At 43.6% G+C, this 20,115-nt stretch overlaps 1 protein-coding gene across 1 annotated transcript; it reads right to left on the minus strand.

Annotated features, from left to right (window-relative positions):
* Positions 1-1,022: 1,022 nt before the first annotated feature.
* LOC146813245 (olfactory receptor 5AR1-like) lies at positions 1,023-2,009 on the minus strand. The gene has a single exon (XM_085615336.1). It carries the CDS (start codon positions 2,007-2,009, stop codon positions 1,023-1,025), a length of 987 nt encoding a protein of 328 aa, XP_085471462.1.
* Positions 2,010-20,115: the final 18,106 nt, after the last annotated feature.

Raw genomic sequence — 20,115 nt, forward strand, 5'->3', positions numbered from 1 at the left:
TGGTGTGGCAGGCAAGCATATCTTCATATGACTTGCTGAGGTATGCGGTTGTCAGGGAACCCATTCTGCCACATGTGGCATATTGCAGAGGCCTCTTTCAAAGTAAATAACACCTTAATTCCTTGCTCTACTGAACATAGGCATTTCCTTCTCAAGCTCCAATGAAGCGTGTGAAAATGTTTTTGATATCAGGACAGTGTTCTTTTATATTTTCCTGTGCTCTATAGAGACTAGTTACTTGTTTGGGTTGTATGACGGAACAAGTAAGGGATATACTCTGCATGCCCTTACCACGCATTTTGTACCCCACATTTTTTTGGAACGCATATGCTTTTAAAACATATGCCTTTACCACCATTGCTTACATATACAGATTTATATATATAATGGGAGGAGACCTCCCCACACCCCTGAACTTACCTTAAATGCATGGTAAAGGTATACTTTGTAAACGCAATGCATTCTAACAACCTCCCTGGTAAAAGAAACTGTGGTAAATGTACAACGTGGTAAAAAACCAAGTTGCAAAGGCTGTTTCCCCTTGTTTGTTATCCTTCTCCATTCTAGTTTTTCCACCTGATGGTTAATTATTAAGAGTTGGATTACCATTGTAGCATCAAAGCTCGAGATTGCTGGCAGCAAGTTCAGGTGACATGAATTTTGGAAAAACCTTACATGTAGACATCACTTTATTGATACATCTATAGAAACAAAAATGTCACCCAGACCATTTTGCATGGTGTGGTAATTGCAACAAAACATTGTGGTCTTGTTAAATCCATTATGTAGTTTGCAGTGTTGGGAACAATGTGGCTGATGTTCAAGAGACACAGAACCATGGGTGCTTCTCTGTAGAACTTTGTTTATCTCCATCTTGAATTTCAAACACTGATCAATAGAATTTTTGCAGCCACAGATCACCTGAAAATGTTTTACTTCAAGCAACTTTGTATGCTTGCTTATTACTTTTTAGACAGATAATTCTATCTGGTTCTTAGGGAAAACTGCTAAGAGCAAGACCCTCAGAAGAACGGATTCAATGTGTGGTTGTGTTTCATCGAACATGTTTGTTGTACTTTCGACATAACACTTTCTCTGGCCTTCTTCAGGGCACATTTTACTTCTCTGTTTCTGAAACTGTAAATGATGGGGTTCAACATTGGAATGACAGCGGCATACAACACAGCAAGTAATTTATCTTTTTCCAAGGTGTCTGTTGACGCGGGACCAGTGTAGATGCATATCATGATTCCACAGAATAAACTCACAACTATAAGGTGAGAGGAACATGTGGAGAAAGCTCGCTGCCTACCTTCAGCAGAATGGATTTTGAGGATGGCCACTATTATGGAAATATACGATGCACATATTAATGTGAATGGGCAGAACCCAGAGATAATTGTTACTAACAAGATGGCCATCTGAAGAGAGTGGGTGTCACTGCAGGAGAGTTGCATGAGGGGTTTTCCATCACACAGTAAGTGGTCAACCAAATTAGAGCGGCAGAAGGAAAGTCCAGATGTCAACACAGTGAGGGGCACTGTGTTCAAGAAGCCAGAAGCCCAGGAGATGGCTGAGAGCAGGAAACAGAGCCTCTCTGTCATAACCACAGTGTACCGCAAGGGTTTGCAGATTGCCACATAGCGGTCAAATGCCATGAATGCAAGAATATAATATTCTGCTATTGCAAAGGAGCAAAAAAAGTATTGTTGTATCATGCAGCCAGCAAATGATATAGCTTTCTGGTGTGTTAAATGCACTTCTAAGAGTTTGGGAAGAGTCACTGAGGTGTAACAGACATCTAAGAAGGATAGGTTGCAGAGGAAGGCATACATAGGAGTGTGTAGATGAGAATCTGAGCATACAAGTGTGATGATCGATGTATTTCCTATTAGAGCTAACAGGTAAATAAGTAAACAGAGGATAAAAAGAGGAATCTGCAGCCTTGGGTTGTCAGAAATCCCCACAATTAGGAATTCTGTCACTGTGGTCTGGTTCTTTCGTTTCATGTTGCCACCATTTAACAATCTGTTGAAAAAATTAGCAAACCATCTATTAAGTAACCAGTATGTTAAAGTAAGCAATAAATTAGAAGTAGTGTACTGGTAGTAAGTCACCATCTTATTTAACGAAAAAAATAATTGTACACATCCAGCAAGCTACTATACACGTATATTCAATTAGGTACCATATGCAAATGGGACAAACTGACTCGACCGTACCTTCGTGTATACTTTACAATCATATGATTGATTTCAAAAGGTGAAATACATAGTTAACAAAATAAAATGCAGATTTTCATGTAAAATACAATCCGATGTGGTGAAATAATGAAAAAACAGTCCACCGACCTAACAATGGTGCTCTTAGGAATTGTGAATTGTGTTTTTTGAAAGAAAGGGCATTTAGACATTGTTGGTCCGCCATTATCTCTGCAGGAAGATAACAAGGACAGATCCAACCATACCGGCAGGTATCTCCCCATGAGATAAGGGGGATTACAAGTTGTTTCCCTTGTAATTCAAAATTACATGCAAAAACCAGGTCTAAATCCTCAAAATGTGTCACCTCTTTGGAGCAGATGGTAAATGTTAGGAGGATTTTCCTCTTGCCCATTGGTAGTGGTTTGGAGACAAGTTCAGGAGGGAGACAGATATGCTTTTTCTCCTCCAGCCATGTGAGGTACCAATAATTACAGCCCCAGCCACATTCCATACATAAAGTTGCCCAGACCGGAGAATGGGTGGGAGAAGCTCCTGGAAGTTGGCTTTAGCACACTTTCCTACTTCACTCCCAGGAACCTGGCAGCCAAGGGCATGATTTTTTTCCCATCATGTGGCATTGACTTGCTGATTGGGCTGCATGTCAAAATATTGATCCTAAATGCATTGTGCTAACAATTAACGCGAAAGACAAGCATTTTACCCACGGAAAATAATCACTGGGCAATCAAAAGAAATCCAGTTGGATTTAGCCTCCATAGATTGCTTCGCCAACTGTATCTATGAATAACGATCCATCCACACGTAGCTTACTCAAGCAACAGGTTGGAAACAAAGAGCTATTTTTTAAGTCAGTCTCTTCAAAAAGTAATTAAGTCTTCAAAAGTGCTGACATACTTGGTGCTCGAAAAGTGATTAACACATGATACATTAGTTTACCTGAAAGTGCAAAGCATCTATGCTTTGACTCAGGAATCTGCTCCCCTCTGACTCAGGACTGAGGTCATCTCTGACTCAGGACTCTTCTCACCTCTAACACAGGACTCCAGTCCCCTGTTACTCGGGGCTCAGATAGCCTATAACTCAGAAACCATATCTCCTCAGACTCAAGATTCAGCTCCCCTCTGACTCAGGACTAGGGTCATCTCTGTCTCAGGACTCTGCTCCCCTCTGACTCAGGACTAAGGTCATCTCTGACTCAGGACTCTTCTCAGCTCTGACTCAGGAATAAGGTCATCTCTGACTCAGGTCTCACCTAGCCTATAACTCAGAAACCATCTCTCCTTGGACTCAAGACTCAGCTCTGCTCTGACTCAGGACTAAAGTCATCTCTGACTCAGGACTCTTCTCCCCTCTGACTCAGGACCAAGGTCATCTCTGACGCAGGACTCTTCTCACCTCTGACTCAGGACTAAGGTCATCGCTGACTCAGGACACTGCTCCCCTCTGACCCAGGAATAAGGTCATCTCTGTCTCAGGACTCTTTTCACCTCTGACACGGGACTCCAGTCCCCTCTTACTCAGGGCTCAGCTCGCCTATAATTCAGAAACCATATCTCATCAGACTCAAGATTCAGCTCCACTCTGACTCAGGACCAAGGTCATCTCTGACTCAAGACTGCTCCCCTCTGACTCACGATTAAGGACATCGCTGACTCAGGACTCTTCTCTCCTCTTACTCAGAACTTAGGTCATCTCTGACTCAGGACTCTGTTCACCTTTGACTCAGGAATAAGGTCATCTCTGACTCAGTATTCTTCACACTTCTGACACGGGATTCCAGTCCCCTCTTACTCAGGGCTCAGCTAGCCTCTGACTCGAAATACATCTCCCCTTGGACTCAGGGTTCAGCTAGCCTCCAACTCAGGACCAATCTCTCCTCTGACTCATGATTCAGCTCCGCTTTGACTCAGGACTCAGCTAGCCTCTAAATCTTTCACATGTCCCCACTGACTCAGAACTAAGCTCCCCTCTGACTCAGGGATCAGCTAGCCTTTGACTTGAAACTCAGCTCTCCTTTTGCTCAGAGCTCAGTTAACCCCTGAATCCGGACTCAGCTAGCTTCTGACTCTGGATTTAGCTCACCTCTGATTCAGCAACTCAGCTAGCCTTCGACCCTCAGCTCTCCTTTGACTCAGGACTAAACTCTCCCCTGACTCCAGATTCTTCTCACCTTTGTCCCAGTGCCCCCTGACTCAGGGCCCAGCTAGCCTCTGACTCAAAAATCAACTCACCTCAGTCTCAGGACTCAGCTAGGTCTCTGACTTTTGACTCTGCTCCCTTCTGACTCAGAACTAAGGTCATGTCTGACTCAGGACACTTCTCACCTCTGACACAGAACTCCGGTCACCTCTTACTCAGGGCTTAGCTAGTCTCCGACTCAGAAACCATCTCTCTTCTGATTCAAGATTCAGATCCACTCTGATTCAGGACCCATCCCTCCTCTGACTCTGGAGTCAGCTCACCTCTGACCCGGACTCATATAGTCTCAGACTTGGGACTCACTTCCCCTTTTACTCAGGGCTTAGCTCTCCTTTGACTTTGAACTTGGTACCCCTCTCACTCTAAGCATCCCTCTGACTCAGGACTCCTCCTTGGACTCGAGAATCAGCTCTCCTTTGACTCAGGACTCAGATTGCCCCAGACTCCTCACTCAACTCGCTTCTGGCTGGTGACTCACTTTGTCTTTGACTCAGGGCTCAGCTAACCTCTTACTCAGGACTCAGCTCTCCTTTGACTCAGCTCACTTCTGACCTGGGATTTAGTTAACCCTTAACTTGGGCCTGGGGTCACCTCTGACTAGGCGTTCCAGTCCCCTCTGACTCAGAACTCAGCTGCCCTCTGATTCAGTAGTCAACTAACCTCATACTCAGGACTCACATTGCCTCTGACTTGGGACTCTGCCAGCCTCTGACTATCCGCTCACCTCTGACTCAGGACTCAGGACTCAGTTCCTTGTATTTGACATACTGAGGTATTCCTTATGTTGGTCTAACATTGCTGTGCATTCACCAGCTATCAGATTCACCCACGAACACCTTTCCAAAACCAAACGATTCAGCCTGTGATTAGGTTTGAGTACATTTACTACAGCATATTCTTCTACTGACATTTCCAAAGTAACTTAGACATTTGTTGTGCTTTCTGTCTCACTTTTCACTGAGCACTACTCACTAGCAGGTGAACGCAATGTAATCGACCATTGCTAATCATTAGATCCTAAGCAGTGACTTGACTCTTGCCCCCAAAGATGTCGCTTTGCACTTCAGAAAGCATGTGAATGGCTTAGTTTTCGAGTCTGTGCTTTGGTCATCACTTAGCCATGGGCCCAAACACAGTACCGCGTGGCTACCATCCTGTGACAGTGGCCAATCAAGCACACAGGGCGCCATTTACATTGATTTCTTGTAGGGCAGTGCCACAAGTCTTTTTGCTGTGGTGCCCTACATCAATCGAAAGGACAGGAATGCACAGTATTTATTGTTACGGTGCATTTGTGTCCTTTCAGCCAGTGCACAATTTGGTGCCTAGTGCCAATGCAGGCTCCCTTGCACCCTTACATCATGGGTGTCTAGGTTGTTGGCACAATTGTTTATGTGCAGGAAGCGAGACCTTCCTGTACAAAAGCAATCCATTGAGGTGTTTTCCTCTTCCTATGTGTGCTGCAGAACACATCACACATAGAACAAGCATTTGCAATGCAATCGGTCTTGCATTTGTGAAAGTTAGAGTTATTGGCATTGTAAATAATACCATTTTTTACTTATTTTTTTGTTTGCAGTGGAGTAACGTAACAGGTAAAGCAGCTGACTTTCTAATTTGTTTACTTTATTTGATTTTTAAGATTGATTAACCATATGTGCTGCAGATGAATTAGTAACAAGAAATACTGCCAGATCCATTTAGCTTTTGGTGTGTTGGGGCGTATGTCTGCTTCGTAAACAGTTTAACCCCTTGCGTGCTCATGACGGAACCACTCCGTCATGAGCCACGGGCGCCGTGTGCTCATGACGGAGTGGTTCCGTCATGCTGCGGCCGCTGCGGCCGCTCCGCCCACGCGGTGCTGATTCCCCGCCTGTGCGGGCGAATAATGCGAGAGGGCGGAGTCGTGACGGAACCACTCCGTCATGAGCACAGCGCGCCCGTGGCCTGCTTTCTCCACGTGCTGACCCCGAACCCCCCCCAGCGCCACGGCGGAATTCGTGCCACGGTGAAGAGGTTAACTAACTAACCTCCCTGAACGTGCATAACCATAGAGTGATTATTCAGACTCTTTAGTGTTAAATTCATTAAGTTAGTTACAATCATATGAAGATGCCTAGTGACTATTACGAGGAGTTTCCTTATGCAAAGCCATTGCAAGTTCCAATCTGGCAGTAAATGGCATTTTCCTTTGTCAGTTTCACTGTATTGCATTATTAATATGGAATGTGGCCTTTGCAATGTAGTATTAGACTCTGTGTCTGCAAGTATGCCTCATCTCAGTAATGTTTTATTGGGTCCCATTTTTATCATTGGCATGGTGTACACACAAACCCGCACCCATGCTGCACCCTTAGTCCATTTTGTTTTATCTCCGAATAATATATATCTTCTAATTAAATATTATCCAGCAATAAATGTACTTCCGTTTTAAAAGAGTTTACAGCCAGTTTGTCAAGGAGCCTCTAGTTAGTTCTTATAGAAATATTAGAAGTATTTTAACACGATCGTTTAAAACTCAGAACTCCAACAAACTCGAGTTGGTAAAACGTTGTATACATTGATATAGCGGTTTACAGTAAAACAGAGTATTTTTTGGCAGTGAACATGTGATAGTGTGACAAGAAGCCGGAAGTGAGATCCAATCCCATGGTCTGCCTTTCAATTGAGCAATAAGAATGTGCTCACTGGCGGAAATAGGCAAAGATGCCGGAAGTAAACATTGGTGTGCTCTGTGTCTGCGGGTGCGCAATCAGCAGACACGGATTCACTAATGGACGTTGGACGACTGATGGGTGAATGAAGGACAGAGAGGGAAGGACAGATAGAGAGAGGGTTGGAAGCAGAGCCAGGTGAGAAAGCACATTCATAAACGGAAGGGTGGGCAGGTGGCAGATGATGGACAGATGCAGCGATTTATGGACAGACAAATACATTCAAGTGTTACTGGGGCAGAGTAGCAGTTACTTTGAGTAACTAGGTAAGTGGTGCTTTCAGACCGTGCCAAGAGTCCGCATTGTTAGAGATCGACACAAAAATGCAGCCAGTCAATAAAATACAAACAATGAAAAAGCAAACATACATTTTCCACATCTCCAAAGTTGAAGCATTCCTTGAAAAACACCTGTTAACTGTTCGCAGTGAGTGGAGTTGACATCTAATGCAGACAAATGTATCAATTTAGAACACTGTCAAATACAGCCTGTCTTTGTAGCAATTTCATGATTTGCAGTGAAGGCAAACTTTGTGTAAATAACTAACTGGAACATATATTGCATCCTGGAAAAATGCTCTTGGTGCGGAATCATGTCTAAAGATAACTGTCTGTTTTCAAACTCGAAACCCAGAAAGTGGGTATAGGAGAAAACGCTTCCTGTCCAGTAGGACAAGTGGGGCTGCAAACTTCCTCCCAGTTTCATGCCCTGGTGTACCTCCATTGCTCGAAAGTTGACGTGAGCAAAGCAAAAAAATGGACGTTCCATGCGAAGAAATTATTTGGTCTCAGGTGATAGTTTACTGCCGCAGCTCTACATATTTCTTTGCTTACATTTTTATTTTTTATTTTTTTGCTTTGAGAATAGCGGGAATGACTAATTTAAACAAGCATTTGCAATGCAATAGGTCTCGCATTACGAGAGTTTGAGCTATTGGCATTGTAAATGACACAACCTTTTATTCATGTGTTGTTTTTGAAACAGATCAATAAAAGGCATTGTCACTCACAATGTCAACAGCTTAAACTCTCGCAAATGCGAGACCTATTGCATGGCAAATGCGTGCTCTACAGATAAAAAAATGCGTTCGGAGAGAGAATGTCCTGCCTGCAACGGCAGTTGGACACACTGTACCAATTTTTGTAATCAGTTGGCGAAGGTAGCACGGTTCTTGAACCACTAAAATGCGGGTAGAAACATTATGAGAATTTTGGCTGTTGGGGAAATTATACATAAGGCAATGCACATTACCTGCACCCACGCTCAGGCATAGGAATCATCACGGGTTGCACCACATTACTTGGACTTTAGGTAGTGGCGAACTAAACCCTGCCCCCTAGCCATTATTCCACAAAGAATTCTGGCGGCGGACATAATTTATGATAACCCTGTCCAATACTGGGAGGAACAAAGGGGGATATTTGATATGACAGTTATAGTCACCGTGGGAGAAACAAAGGGGCATATTTTCAAGAAACGGCGTTAATATTATCGCCGCTTTAGCGGCATAACACTGCGGCTAAAGAGGCGTTAATTTGCTTGATAATATGCCCTGGAGAATTCCCATAGAAGCCCATGTTCTGGAGTCAACATGGGCTTCTATTGGAATTCTCTGTGGCCGTGCTTGATAGTATGCCCCAAAATTCTTAGTGCACATTGTTTTTGAATTACTAGATATATTAAGGCAAACCTATTGACAGATGAGTATAAAATAATTCTAAAACAATAATCTATTTATTACTCTAATGGAAATTCGAGATATAGGATGCATTTTAGTGGCGAAGTTGATGACTCTGGAAGTTGGAGAATTGTGTGGTTGTGTGAAGAAGATTTTATCTGCTTGTGCCTAAATTCCGTAAAGATGTAAAATGTACTGTCAAAGTGTAATCCAAACATGTAAGACAGTTGTTATACACAATCTTGAATCGCCTGCCAAACCCTCAGAGGTGATGAGCATGAGGTTGCACGAGAACTCAGTTTGCTGTGCAAAAGCATTAACACCTACAGCGCTGCTGACTTTGGAACTGGAAAAGCAGGTTCGAGTCTCGGCATTGGCTCAATAGCCTAAGTTGCCGGTCAAATCGCATAATCTCACCGTGCCTAGGAAAAATCAATGTGATCTTATGTCATATAACTTATGTATGTATTATATTCTTGTTGAGCGCGACTGCCACCCCAAGGGTATCCTGGCGCTTGACCTTCAACGGATCATCAGATCTAATATAGCCTTATAGCCCGCCGTAGCGGGCTATACCGGCTGTTAAAGGCCCGCTGCAGCGTTAAAGGCCCGAGCCGAAGGCGAGGGACTTTAACAAAGCAGAGGGACTTTAAAAGCCGGTATAGCCCTGCTACGAAGGGCTATAAGGCTATTAGAACATTCTGCCACTAGAGGGCAGAATGTTCTAACAAAACAAAGCCTTAAGGGAGCGCAAGGGGATTGAAATCCCCTCAGGCTCCCTGAAGCCTTTGTTCACAGCCAGAGCTGTGAACAAAGAAACATTGGAATGTTGGAGCTCCGGGCTTATACCAGCCATTATAAGCCCGGAGCGCTCCATTGTTTTCAATGGAGCTACCAACATTCCAATGTTCTAATAAACTACATTGCTCTTGGAAAGAGAAAGGTCTTTATGCTCGTATAAAGCGTCTTCGGGCCGAGGTCACAAACTACAAAACTGTAAAAAAAAATAAAAAGAATACACGCGCTGTAATATGTTCCAGTAGCAGGGCTCATGAATTGTGTAAAGCTCACTGTCGCAGCTTCCTGCTTGGCGTGTGCTAGTATTTTACTCCCGGCCCCTCCAGTGCAGGCAACGCAGTCAGTCCCTTGGCGCTGCTTTCTCTCATGGTGAAAGAGATGAGGCAAGGGGCTAATTACACACGCTTACCATGAAATGTGCGCCATCGCCCCTGCCCCAGCAGAGACACATATTGAGCTGAAGTCTTGTAAGTGCAAAGCTCAGGGAGGGTGTGCTGGTTTCATGAGAAACGCTTCCTGTTGCGTATCCAATAAACAATTAGAAGGAAGTAGCCAACCCAATGGAGAGATCACGGCTGGGGCTGTAATACGGCGTTTGGTTGTCTGCCCCAGCGTGCAGCTAAGTGTAGTCGACTGCGAAACCTCGTGCATGTTTATGCATCACTCTTCTCACCTTGCCATGGGGTCATGAAACTTAATAGAGAGAAAGAATGAAAATGCACCTTTATCTGTCTGCTCGGAAGAGCTGCTGTGCACTGTGCTTCCTTGCCTCGCATGCTGCCTGCTCCTAGAACCCCTTCGACTGAAACAACACAAAGTGAGGCAAAATAACAAGCCTCCCCCAGCACAAATTAGTTGAATATGGGTAAACCTGAAACCCAAAGTGACGTTCGTTGAACAAAACTGCGTGAAATGTCTTCAGGTAAATACAAAAAAAAATGTGGGTGCCAAGTAACAACACTCGACAAAATAGGATTGTCGCCATTTTTCTATTTTTAATAAATCTCGGTCCCACTGCCATCTGGCATGTAAACAACCACCGCACGCAAGACTAATGCGGGCAGTGACGGCCGGGTGGCAACTTACAAGCTTGGCTCCTCTGTCAGGCTAATAAAAATAAATCGCTTCTGCAGGTAATTTAAACAAGCGGCCACCATTGGTCATGCGTAGCCATCCGGCATGTAAACTACCGCACGTGAGGCTAATGCGGGCAGTGACAGGCGGGTGGCAATTTTCAAGCTTGGCTCCTCTGTCAGGCTAATAAAAATGAAGCGCTTCTGCAGGTAATTTAAACAAGAGGCCACCATTAGTCATGCATAGCCATCCGGCATGTAAACTACCGCATGTGAGGCTAATGCGGGCAGTGACAGGCGGGTGGCAATTTTCAAGCTTGGCTCCTCTGTCAGGTTAATGAAAATGAAGCGCTTCTGCAGGTAATTTAAACACCATTGGTCATGTGCAGCCATCTGGCATGTACACAACCACACGCGAGGCTAATGCGGGCAGTGACGGGCGGGGGGTCAACTTTCAAGCTTGACTCCTCTGTCAGGCTAATAAAAATCAAGTGCTTCTGCAGGTAATTTAAACAAGAGGCCACCATTGGTCACAAGCAGAGTCCTGCGAGTGGTGTGTGTGGTCACCACTGCTGCACGGGGTGCCGGGCTACTTGGGAAAAAAATCCATGGCAGTAGAGGGCAGCGCTGCGATGAGCAAAAAACAAAAAAAAAAAAAAAAACAACGCCTAAAATGCGGAGGGGTCGAGATGCTCGGCACATGCTGGGCTGCAAAACATGGCAAAGAAAGTCCCCTTCAAAAGCACATAAAACACAAAAGCGGACGAAAACAGTAGATAGGCGCTGCTGCTTCCGGACTAAACGGAAGTGAGTATTAGATAAACAGCCAGTAAAAAGTCAGCTAACAAGACCAATGCCAACGTTAAACGAATGGCAAGCGGCAGGAGACATTACCCGTAGTTTCACCCAACATACAGATTACTTGATGTCTCGGAGAGACAGCGCATGCGCGCTGCCTGTGCGAGACTTAAAAAAATGTTGTCTGTTAACTTTTGTTCATGGATGAAAGATGCAACAAATGCAATCGGGCACCATGGAAAAGAAACCATCAAAATAAAATGTGCTCTTCTCTAAATGGTGGTTAATTCACATACCTACTGCAGGAGGGAGCTTGAAACCGGAGTGCAGTGATTAGGGCACTTTACGGGAGTAGGAGGGGAAGGCACTGCTCTTTATGGTGACCACCATTTTCTATAATTGCAAGCTGTCACAAGCAGAAATCAGAGGGGGTGTAGTGAAGGGAGCAAGCCCTGTGCTGAAAAGCTCTTGAATAACTTTGGCAGGAAAGGGGTTTGTGGAAGAGATTAATGCATCCCTTCTATACTACTTGAATGATTTCCCTGCGTCCTTTCATTCCTGTCTATTAACGGCTTTTATAGTATGTACATGGGGCATCGTATCTGAGTATTCAGCACAAGCGACATACAAGAACAAAAATATACCAATTGAGGGATTCTGTGATTATTTAATGGCTCCCTCTCACAGTAAGGGTTCATTTTTTTTGCCAACATTTAGCTGACCCTGTCCCAGGTGGCAAGAGACGAGATGGTTGAATCCCAACCTGTTTATTTGCAGCATGTGTCACACCATCGCCCCAGCTAGCATGCTACAGTTGCTTTCATGCCACAAGTGTAATGTGCATTGTCCACGTGGCTCCTTCCACCATCATTGATTTACACTGCTTGCACTCAGTCTGTAAATCGAAACTGCGCAAGCTGCTTCTTAGGATCTTAGTAGTCAGAAATGTAAGCAGAATTTTCTACTCACACTTTCATGTGGGTGTGTTTATTTTTTTACCTTGAATGGTAGGTAGAGCTGCTTAAAGTGACTACGAGGATGGGGCGGGTAGGGGATTGGGGAAATAGACAAATGAATAAAACGTTTTACCCATTTTTTTTATATGGGGAAAATTGATGGTTCAGAAGGGCGTAGACTATTCGCATTCATTTAAACAAGTAACATAAGTGCAGCTCAGACAGCCCCCTGTGTGCAGTGCTTCACAAGCACCAAGGTCGCACCCTTGTGCATGGCTGCAGAAACCATCACGGACCACGAGCAGGACACTCTTAATATCCCTACCTGCCCCTTGCAAGGGAGCGTGGCCCTGCGTGCCGCAGACTACTGTAGCGTAGTCCACTAGAGGAAAACATAATTAAACAAGAAGAAACAAGCACGCAAGCAGCGTGCATGGCACTGCTTGTTTCCGAGCAAATACAAATGGTCGCCATTGCCCTGGCTGCTTCGAAAGTAAAGCGGGCATGACTCGCTGAATGTAAGCAAAGCACATCACTGTGCCTAATGTAGGAGAAACTCAACAAAAAAAAATAGTACACATACCGTGTAACAACAAAGTAAATAGGCCAGTAGCCTTGTCTAAAAATCACTTCAGTCACACACTACACGGGTTGAGAGAAGTGGGATTCTATTTGGTCTTGTTATCCCTCTCTAAATGGCACTATAGTGCATCTCCATCCCCGTGGATTTTTTACTCTGAACCAGGGGTCCTTTGAATAAATTAACTAGGGCCTCCTGACTCTTTTTAACTTTCACCCACTATCACCCCCCAACCCTCATACCCTCATACACAAATACGGCAACTCCTGAAAAGATCTCCGCCAGAGAGCCCCTAACAGGGCCCGTGAGGGACTGCAGCGCCACCCCCACGAGGAGCAACCTTGCCCAATGATGATGCTATACACTCGCAAGGGTGTGTGAGGGCACCACGTATCATACAAAGGAGTACTCTCTCTCTTCTCTGCACACTCACCTATCCCATGGAGACATTCCCTATTTTTACAGCTTACCTGCCTGCTGTAAATCCCTTTCCAAGAAGGAACTGAAACCATCCATTGTGATTTTTTAGGTTAAAAATAAAGACATGGTCTTACTAAGGAGAGACTAACAAGCCTATTTAGGAATCAGAAGACATCATTTGCGAAGGACAAAGCCACAAGCCAATGAAAAATATGGGCAAAGAGTGGGCGGGGCTTCTCTCCAATACTGAACTACAGAGCAGCGCTTTTGCGCTGGTTCAGGCTTGACCTAAAAAGGAAAAAACAAGGAGAAATAAAGATATTTATCCTCATTACGTCTGTCCTAGGTATGAGTACAGTTTTGATGCATTTTCAGGTTTACAGATCCATGTAAGTCTGGGAATGTGTAAAAAAAAAACATAGGTTTTGCGTGGGAACACTAACCGCAATGCCCACAAAATGCCTCCTTGATGCAGTGTGAGGCAGCACAGTTATTTGCTCTGCATTTCCTTACACCATATCTATGAGGCAATGAAAAGCCATGCAATGCGACTTTGTGTGGCCTGCTTTCTCCACTGCCTGAGCATCATAAAAAGGGACGCCCCAGCAGCCCAAGGGACTTGTATATAAGCCCCACAGCCTCAACCAGTGTAAGGCACTTTTGAACCCACATCAATCATTTTTCACATCACATTTACCACATACCTCTTAGCCCTCACTGGAAATATACTGCTGACACTCATGCAACTGTCAGATACCCTTACTATGGGAGCTCAACTGTGATTGTTTTAGCGAAAGGGGTATTTAATCCTTTAAAAGAAAAATAAACTTAGCGACAGATTTAACTGGGACATATAGTGGCCTGTTTCTGTGAGATATTTCACTACAGAACAAAATATACTGAAGAGTCAAAGGCAGGTACATTCTGTCTGCCCAAAGTCTTGTTGCACCTACCTTGCAGACTGTGTCTGGCATGTGCGCTAATGCTACGGCACATGGACTACTGAAACTGAGAGCACCTTTTATACAGATGCTCTGCTGTAATATTCAACTGATTTCCTGAGAGACTGCATCCTTACTTCATTAAGGAGTTCCCAATTAGACATGGTTGAGCAGTGAATGAGTAGGTCTCAGAAGTAAAGTCATCATTAAATGTTTATAACTTCCTCTGATATGATGTTGTGAAATGCTTTTTTCATGAGGTGCTACAGTTTCTATCACCAATATAATTTTTTTCATAAATGCAGTGTGTCCTGAGCTCTAGGGTTATGTTTTATGTTTTACGAAGGCCATACTGCGGTACCACACTGTGGTACCGCAATTCAGTACCACATTGTGGTACATACCTGCGGTATTACACTGCGGTACCACGCTGTGGTACTAATACTTAAGTTGTGTTACTATTGTAAATATCAGGTTTGCATCATCAACCAAAACACAAATCATCTGGCATGGCATTAGTTCCTCAAAATGAAAAGTTTTCTCCACATCTTGGTCATCTCTGAGTACATGTGAGTTCCTGTGCGGAGGGAGAGGTGTGAGCCACACACAGGCATGCCGTCAATCCCACTGGTAATGCGGAGCATTCTGCTGCACTGTGAAACTCTCCATTGCATGGAGAGGATTTGCACCCACAGTCTATCTCATTGTCTAGATGTGCCACACTTCATGTATTCTCTTTGTCCTCATCGGGCCAGCTACATCAAAGTATTCAGGTGGAAAAGGCCCAGTCTGCTGCACAGGTATTGAAGAAGAAAGGGTCTACTTTTCACCGCACACTTCATTCAAGAAACCAACTTCAGATTCGTCAAATTTGAATTACTTTAGAACAATCTCTCTGCTGGCGTGAATGTCTACGATGACTGAGAAATTTGTGAACAATCAATTATCTAGATTCATTAGTGAAAACGCTGTCCTTGATGAATACAAGGTGGCGTCCCGTGTATATCACTTGACTGAAATGGCTTCAGTAGCTGTGATCATTGCTGAAGCTGGTGAGCAGCAGTGGTTGTCCTGTTGGATCTTTCCACAGACTTTGACATGGGATCCCACTCTACACTGGTCTCGCTGGTTAATAAAACTGGGGTGAAAAATCTGGTCTAGGATTGGATCGACTCCTTTATGGAAACCTGCAGTCAGGCTTACATCATAAATTTGTGGACTTGAAAAGCCAGTGTGTGGTGTTCAAGAAGAGATCATAATCGAGTCAAACCCTTTTTAACATATATGTGGCACCTTTATGTTGGCTCCTGAGAATGTATGGGTTGGACCTCATGATCCAAATAATACTGAATATGAGAGATAACACGGTTCCTGTGAGGACACATTTTAAAGGCTGTACAAAGGAGTGTCTTCAAGCAAATGAAATAATGATCTAAAATTTAATACACATAAGACAAAGGTGATCATATTGGGAGGAGTTCGTGTTGGATAAACCCAGCAGTGGTGGCCTTCTAGGCTAGGAGAATGTTCAGTCCCACTAAATGTAATGCTGAATCTTGGATTTGTATTTGACAGCAAGTTAGATGGTCACACACAAATTGCAAAACTACCATCTTAATTTCCACACATGCAAGATTTAGAGGAAATATCTCTTTTTGACCCTGTTGGTCAGAAATATACAGTGGCTTGAGTGATCGTATCACCTTAACAGAAGGTGAAGAAACACACATCCCCTGTCACTTTATACTTCATCTATATTGGGCATCACATCCCACTGCAGAGAGTCAGAAAAAGGAACTAGGCTAATCTTGGACAAATTTGGGAAACATTGTACTGCTTAGTAAAGCACACTATTAGTTGAATTCAGCAGAACGTGGTGGCATCATTTTAATTTGACCTTCCCACCTACAAATAATGTCGGCTGTGACAGAGCTCACACAATAGTTGAACAATCTAAAAAAAACAAATTATTGTGAGGAAATCCTGGCTCATCCCTTTCGAGTTTGGCAAAAGCAGAATATGTTTTGTACCTGTGCAGCCTCTATACAAAACAACAATCTAGTCAAGAAATAAAGAAAGTAACAGTTCCATAACCAATTTGTCTTAAGAGCATAAGTTGAATATGACAATATTTATGGGAAAGGAAAAAAAACAAAAGTATTTTTCTTCAAGATTAAATGTGAAAAAAATTCAAGTGAAGTATTTTTTCTAATTTAAGCACCCTCCATCTGTCAGACTCATTAACCAAACACACTCCTGGTCATTGAACACGCTAAATAATTTTACCCTCAGAGTTTTGGGGAATTTGGCTGAGAAGTCTGAAGCTCTTGCGTCTGATTTAGAGTGATCTGTATTAGTTACTTTGTCACAAACGTGACAGAGATCCCATTAACCCTATTCCAAGAGCAATTTATGCAAGGGCACTTGACATAAGGTGGATGAGATATACGTCACATTTGTGGTGAAGTACCCTTCCATCGAACCCTAAATCATGCCCATTGGTTTAGAACTTTGTACTACCAAGGTTATTAATTGAATGCTTTGAGTGCAATAAAACACTAAGATGAAACAGAGTAGAGTTAATCTTGTTCCTGTTCAGTTTGCACTTTGTCACAGTTCTCCTTCAGGTAGCAAATCTACCTTGACAAGCAGCTCTCAGGTCTTCTGGACTGGTTCCACAGATCTGTTGCAGAGCTTCCAGATGCAGTGGGATTCAAAGGGGTCTATTTACTAAGATTTCGATCCGTGTTTGAATCACAAAAGTGACGAAAATTGACACAATTTCTTTTTACCTAATTACTTTCCAGCGCTAAACTTGTTTAGTGCTGGAAAATCACTTGAAAGCAACGCAAAGCAGCGCATAGTGGTTCTTTGCATTACTTAGCACCATGGGGGCGTACCATGGGTGGTGCACGGGAGTTTCCATGCAACCACCCAAGCTTTCTGAAGCTAAACCCCATTTACTTCAAAAAGTGGACAGGGTTTAGCATCAGAAAATAGTGCCCATTTCAAGTAGGTGCTACAAAGGAGAAATGCTTTCATTTTGCCTTCCTTTTTTGACTTTGTATGTGTGCTGCACTGTACAGCACATGTGCAAAGTGGGGAATGGTTTAAAGTAAGACTGAGCATAGCATTTTTTACTGGAAGGATATGCTTCCAGTACAAAACGTATGTTAGACTCACAGAGACACCCTTGCAATGTGGTGCAAGGGAGTGTTAGTACGCACGGAAGCTAATTTCAGGCTGGCGCTAGGGAGAGGGAAAGAGAGTGCCATATTTGTGTAAATATGGTGCTCTCCTTATCTCTCCTTCTAGTACATCACAGCTCATCTTTTTTTCCTGCTGCACTGCATTGCGTGACATTTTAGTAAATGTGCACCAAAGTTTCTAGCCAATAATCTTTTGGAATTCTGAACCAGAGGCAAAAGAGTTCTCTAGCGGCAGATCCTCCGCAATGGCGGGGGAGCGTAGTCTCACTGCCTGGCTCAGAGCCAGCAAATGTAAAATAAAATGATTTTACTGCATCATTTTATTTTACAATTGCCAGCTCTTACCCAGCGATATAGGGAGGGGCGGGGCCTAGTCATGGGTGGGGCGAGGAGGAGTTCTACAACCACTCCACTCCCTAAGTGCTCATGTGTATTTGGCCTGCCATCTCAGGCTAACCAAAACACACATGCGCACTTAGGTTTTCTCAAGCCCAGCTGCATTGACCAGCTGCGTTGGAGAAACCCCACAGACTCCCTGGTCTGAGCAGGGCGTCCTTCCTGCCTGCTCAGACAAATTCCTGTGCTGCTGGGATCGGACGAAAGTCTGTCACAGTGGCTGCTGGAACCCAGGAAGAAAAGGAGAGGCGGCAGGGAGCTGAAGGTAAGTTTTGTAAACATTTTTAAATCTATAATTTCTAACCCCACTCCAGTGCGGCCCCCACATCCCATGTGACTCCTCTCCCCGCACTACCCCTCCCAGCCACCAACTTTTATTTGTGGCGGCTGCCACTGGAGTCCTCTACTTTCAGGATGTTCAAATCAAGTGCCAAAGGAGCAAGTAGAGAAAAGGTCCCTGTGTAACTAGTCTACTGGCATTCACCTCAGCAGGGAAAATATTCCTGTGTCTCAAGACTTTCTGCACCCTCTATTCACATAAATGAACTTCCACAGAAAGAAAACAGCCTGAACAAGGCACAGAAGGAGACAAATATACCCACTACACAGGAAGATGGCCAGTAGACGGTAGTTGATCAGCATTCTGCTCTCTCTTTCTCTCTTCAGTTTCAGGAAAAATGTTCTCCTTGGAGTGAAGCATGCTGATGGGATGATTTGAAGGGTGACAGATGTTACTGATGAGTCCCTGTCCAATTAGAAACAAATTCTATGTTTTTTCCCTTGCAGATTTTATGGTAAAATGCGCAGACGTCCTGTTGGAATGAAGTAAAATTGTATTAACTGGCAAAAATCTCATAAAAATTGTAATGTTTACATTTTTAAAATGTGTTCACATTTCGCAGTCTTATCATTTTCAAAATTGTCTGCCAAAGGGAGTCTGGCTCAAGCAAAAAAGACCTTTCAGGAATAATACAGGTCATATGGAGGAAAGTCGGGAGACATAAGACTGATGTTTGCTCTGACTGAGACACAGTTTCTCCATCATCCCACATTATATTTCTTTGTGAGACTATGCAGATTGCATGGAAAGTACATGGCTGGCAAGCAGTATCCATATTTTTCAAGAAAGAAATGCTCAATTTCACCCAAAACCTGATTTATGACAATAAACTATGGGGCATATTATCAAGACAGGCGATAAAATTATCGCCGCTTTAGAGGCAGAAAACAGCCACTAAAACGGCGATAATGGGCTTGATAATATGCCCTGTGGATTTCCAATTGAAGCCCATGTTAGATGTCCTTCACATCTAACATGAGCTTCAATTGGAATTCCATAGAGCATATTATCTAGCCCATTATCTCAGTTTTAGTGGCTGTTTTCTGCAGCTAAAGCGGCGATAACTTTATCGCCTGTCGTGATAATATGCCCCAATGTTGGAAATCATGCAATCAGAAAGTGGTGAGGGTCGTCACTCTTAGATAACTACATCCCTCTCCTCTCCCATAACACACACCAGGCCTGCCTAGTTCTGCCAAATTTGAATCAAAGCAGATTACTTCCCAGAAGTCACCATTTGGAACCCGTAGTGCTTGGCCCCTGTGAAAACACATGTTCTGAACTGAAAAGGTACTCATAAAGTCAATGATCTGGGAGTTATCATTCAGTATGTTGGCTACTGTGTGGCAAGTGATTTGAAATAGTACATGGCAGGATCCGCTTTTCAGTGTGAAAGAGATGTGACGCGAGAGAGAACTGCATGCACTAACTTGTGATCAGGTAGAATATATGTTATATTCTCTAACATGTAACATTGTTATAGCCCTTTCCTGTGGAATGACTTAAGTTTGCTTTTGCATTAATTATATGTCCTGTAGCTCAACCTCTAGGAAACACAAAGAGCCTAAATAGCATGATATTTTTTAGCTGTAGATGGATACAGCTGAATTACCACAGAGCGACAGCTAAAGTTATTCAGAATAAAAGGATTGCCTGCTTAAAAAGTACATGAGGCATAGACCTGCTCAGCAGGCATTAACCACTGCAGAGGTAAAAAGACCACAGAGCCAGAATAAACATAAAACCGAAATATTGGTTCATATGAAACACTCCATATTGAAAATGTGT

The sequence above is a fragment of the Triturus cristatus genome, chromosome 7 (assembly GCF_964204655.1).
Source record: "Triturus cristatus chromosome 7, aTriCri1.1, whole genome shotgun sequence".
NCBI lineage: Eukaryota > Metazoa > Chordata > Amphibia > Caudata > Salamandridae > Triturus > Triturus cristatus.

Bases quoted from the DNA above. Each gene is read 5' to 3' on its own strand.
- LOC146813245 (XM_085615336.1), bottom strand. From the start codon at position 2,009: ATGAAACGAAAGAACCAGACCACAGTGACAGAATTCCTAATTGTGGGG.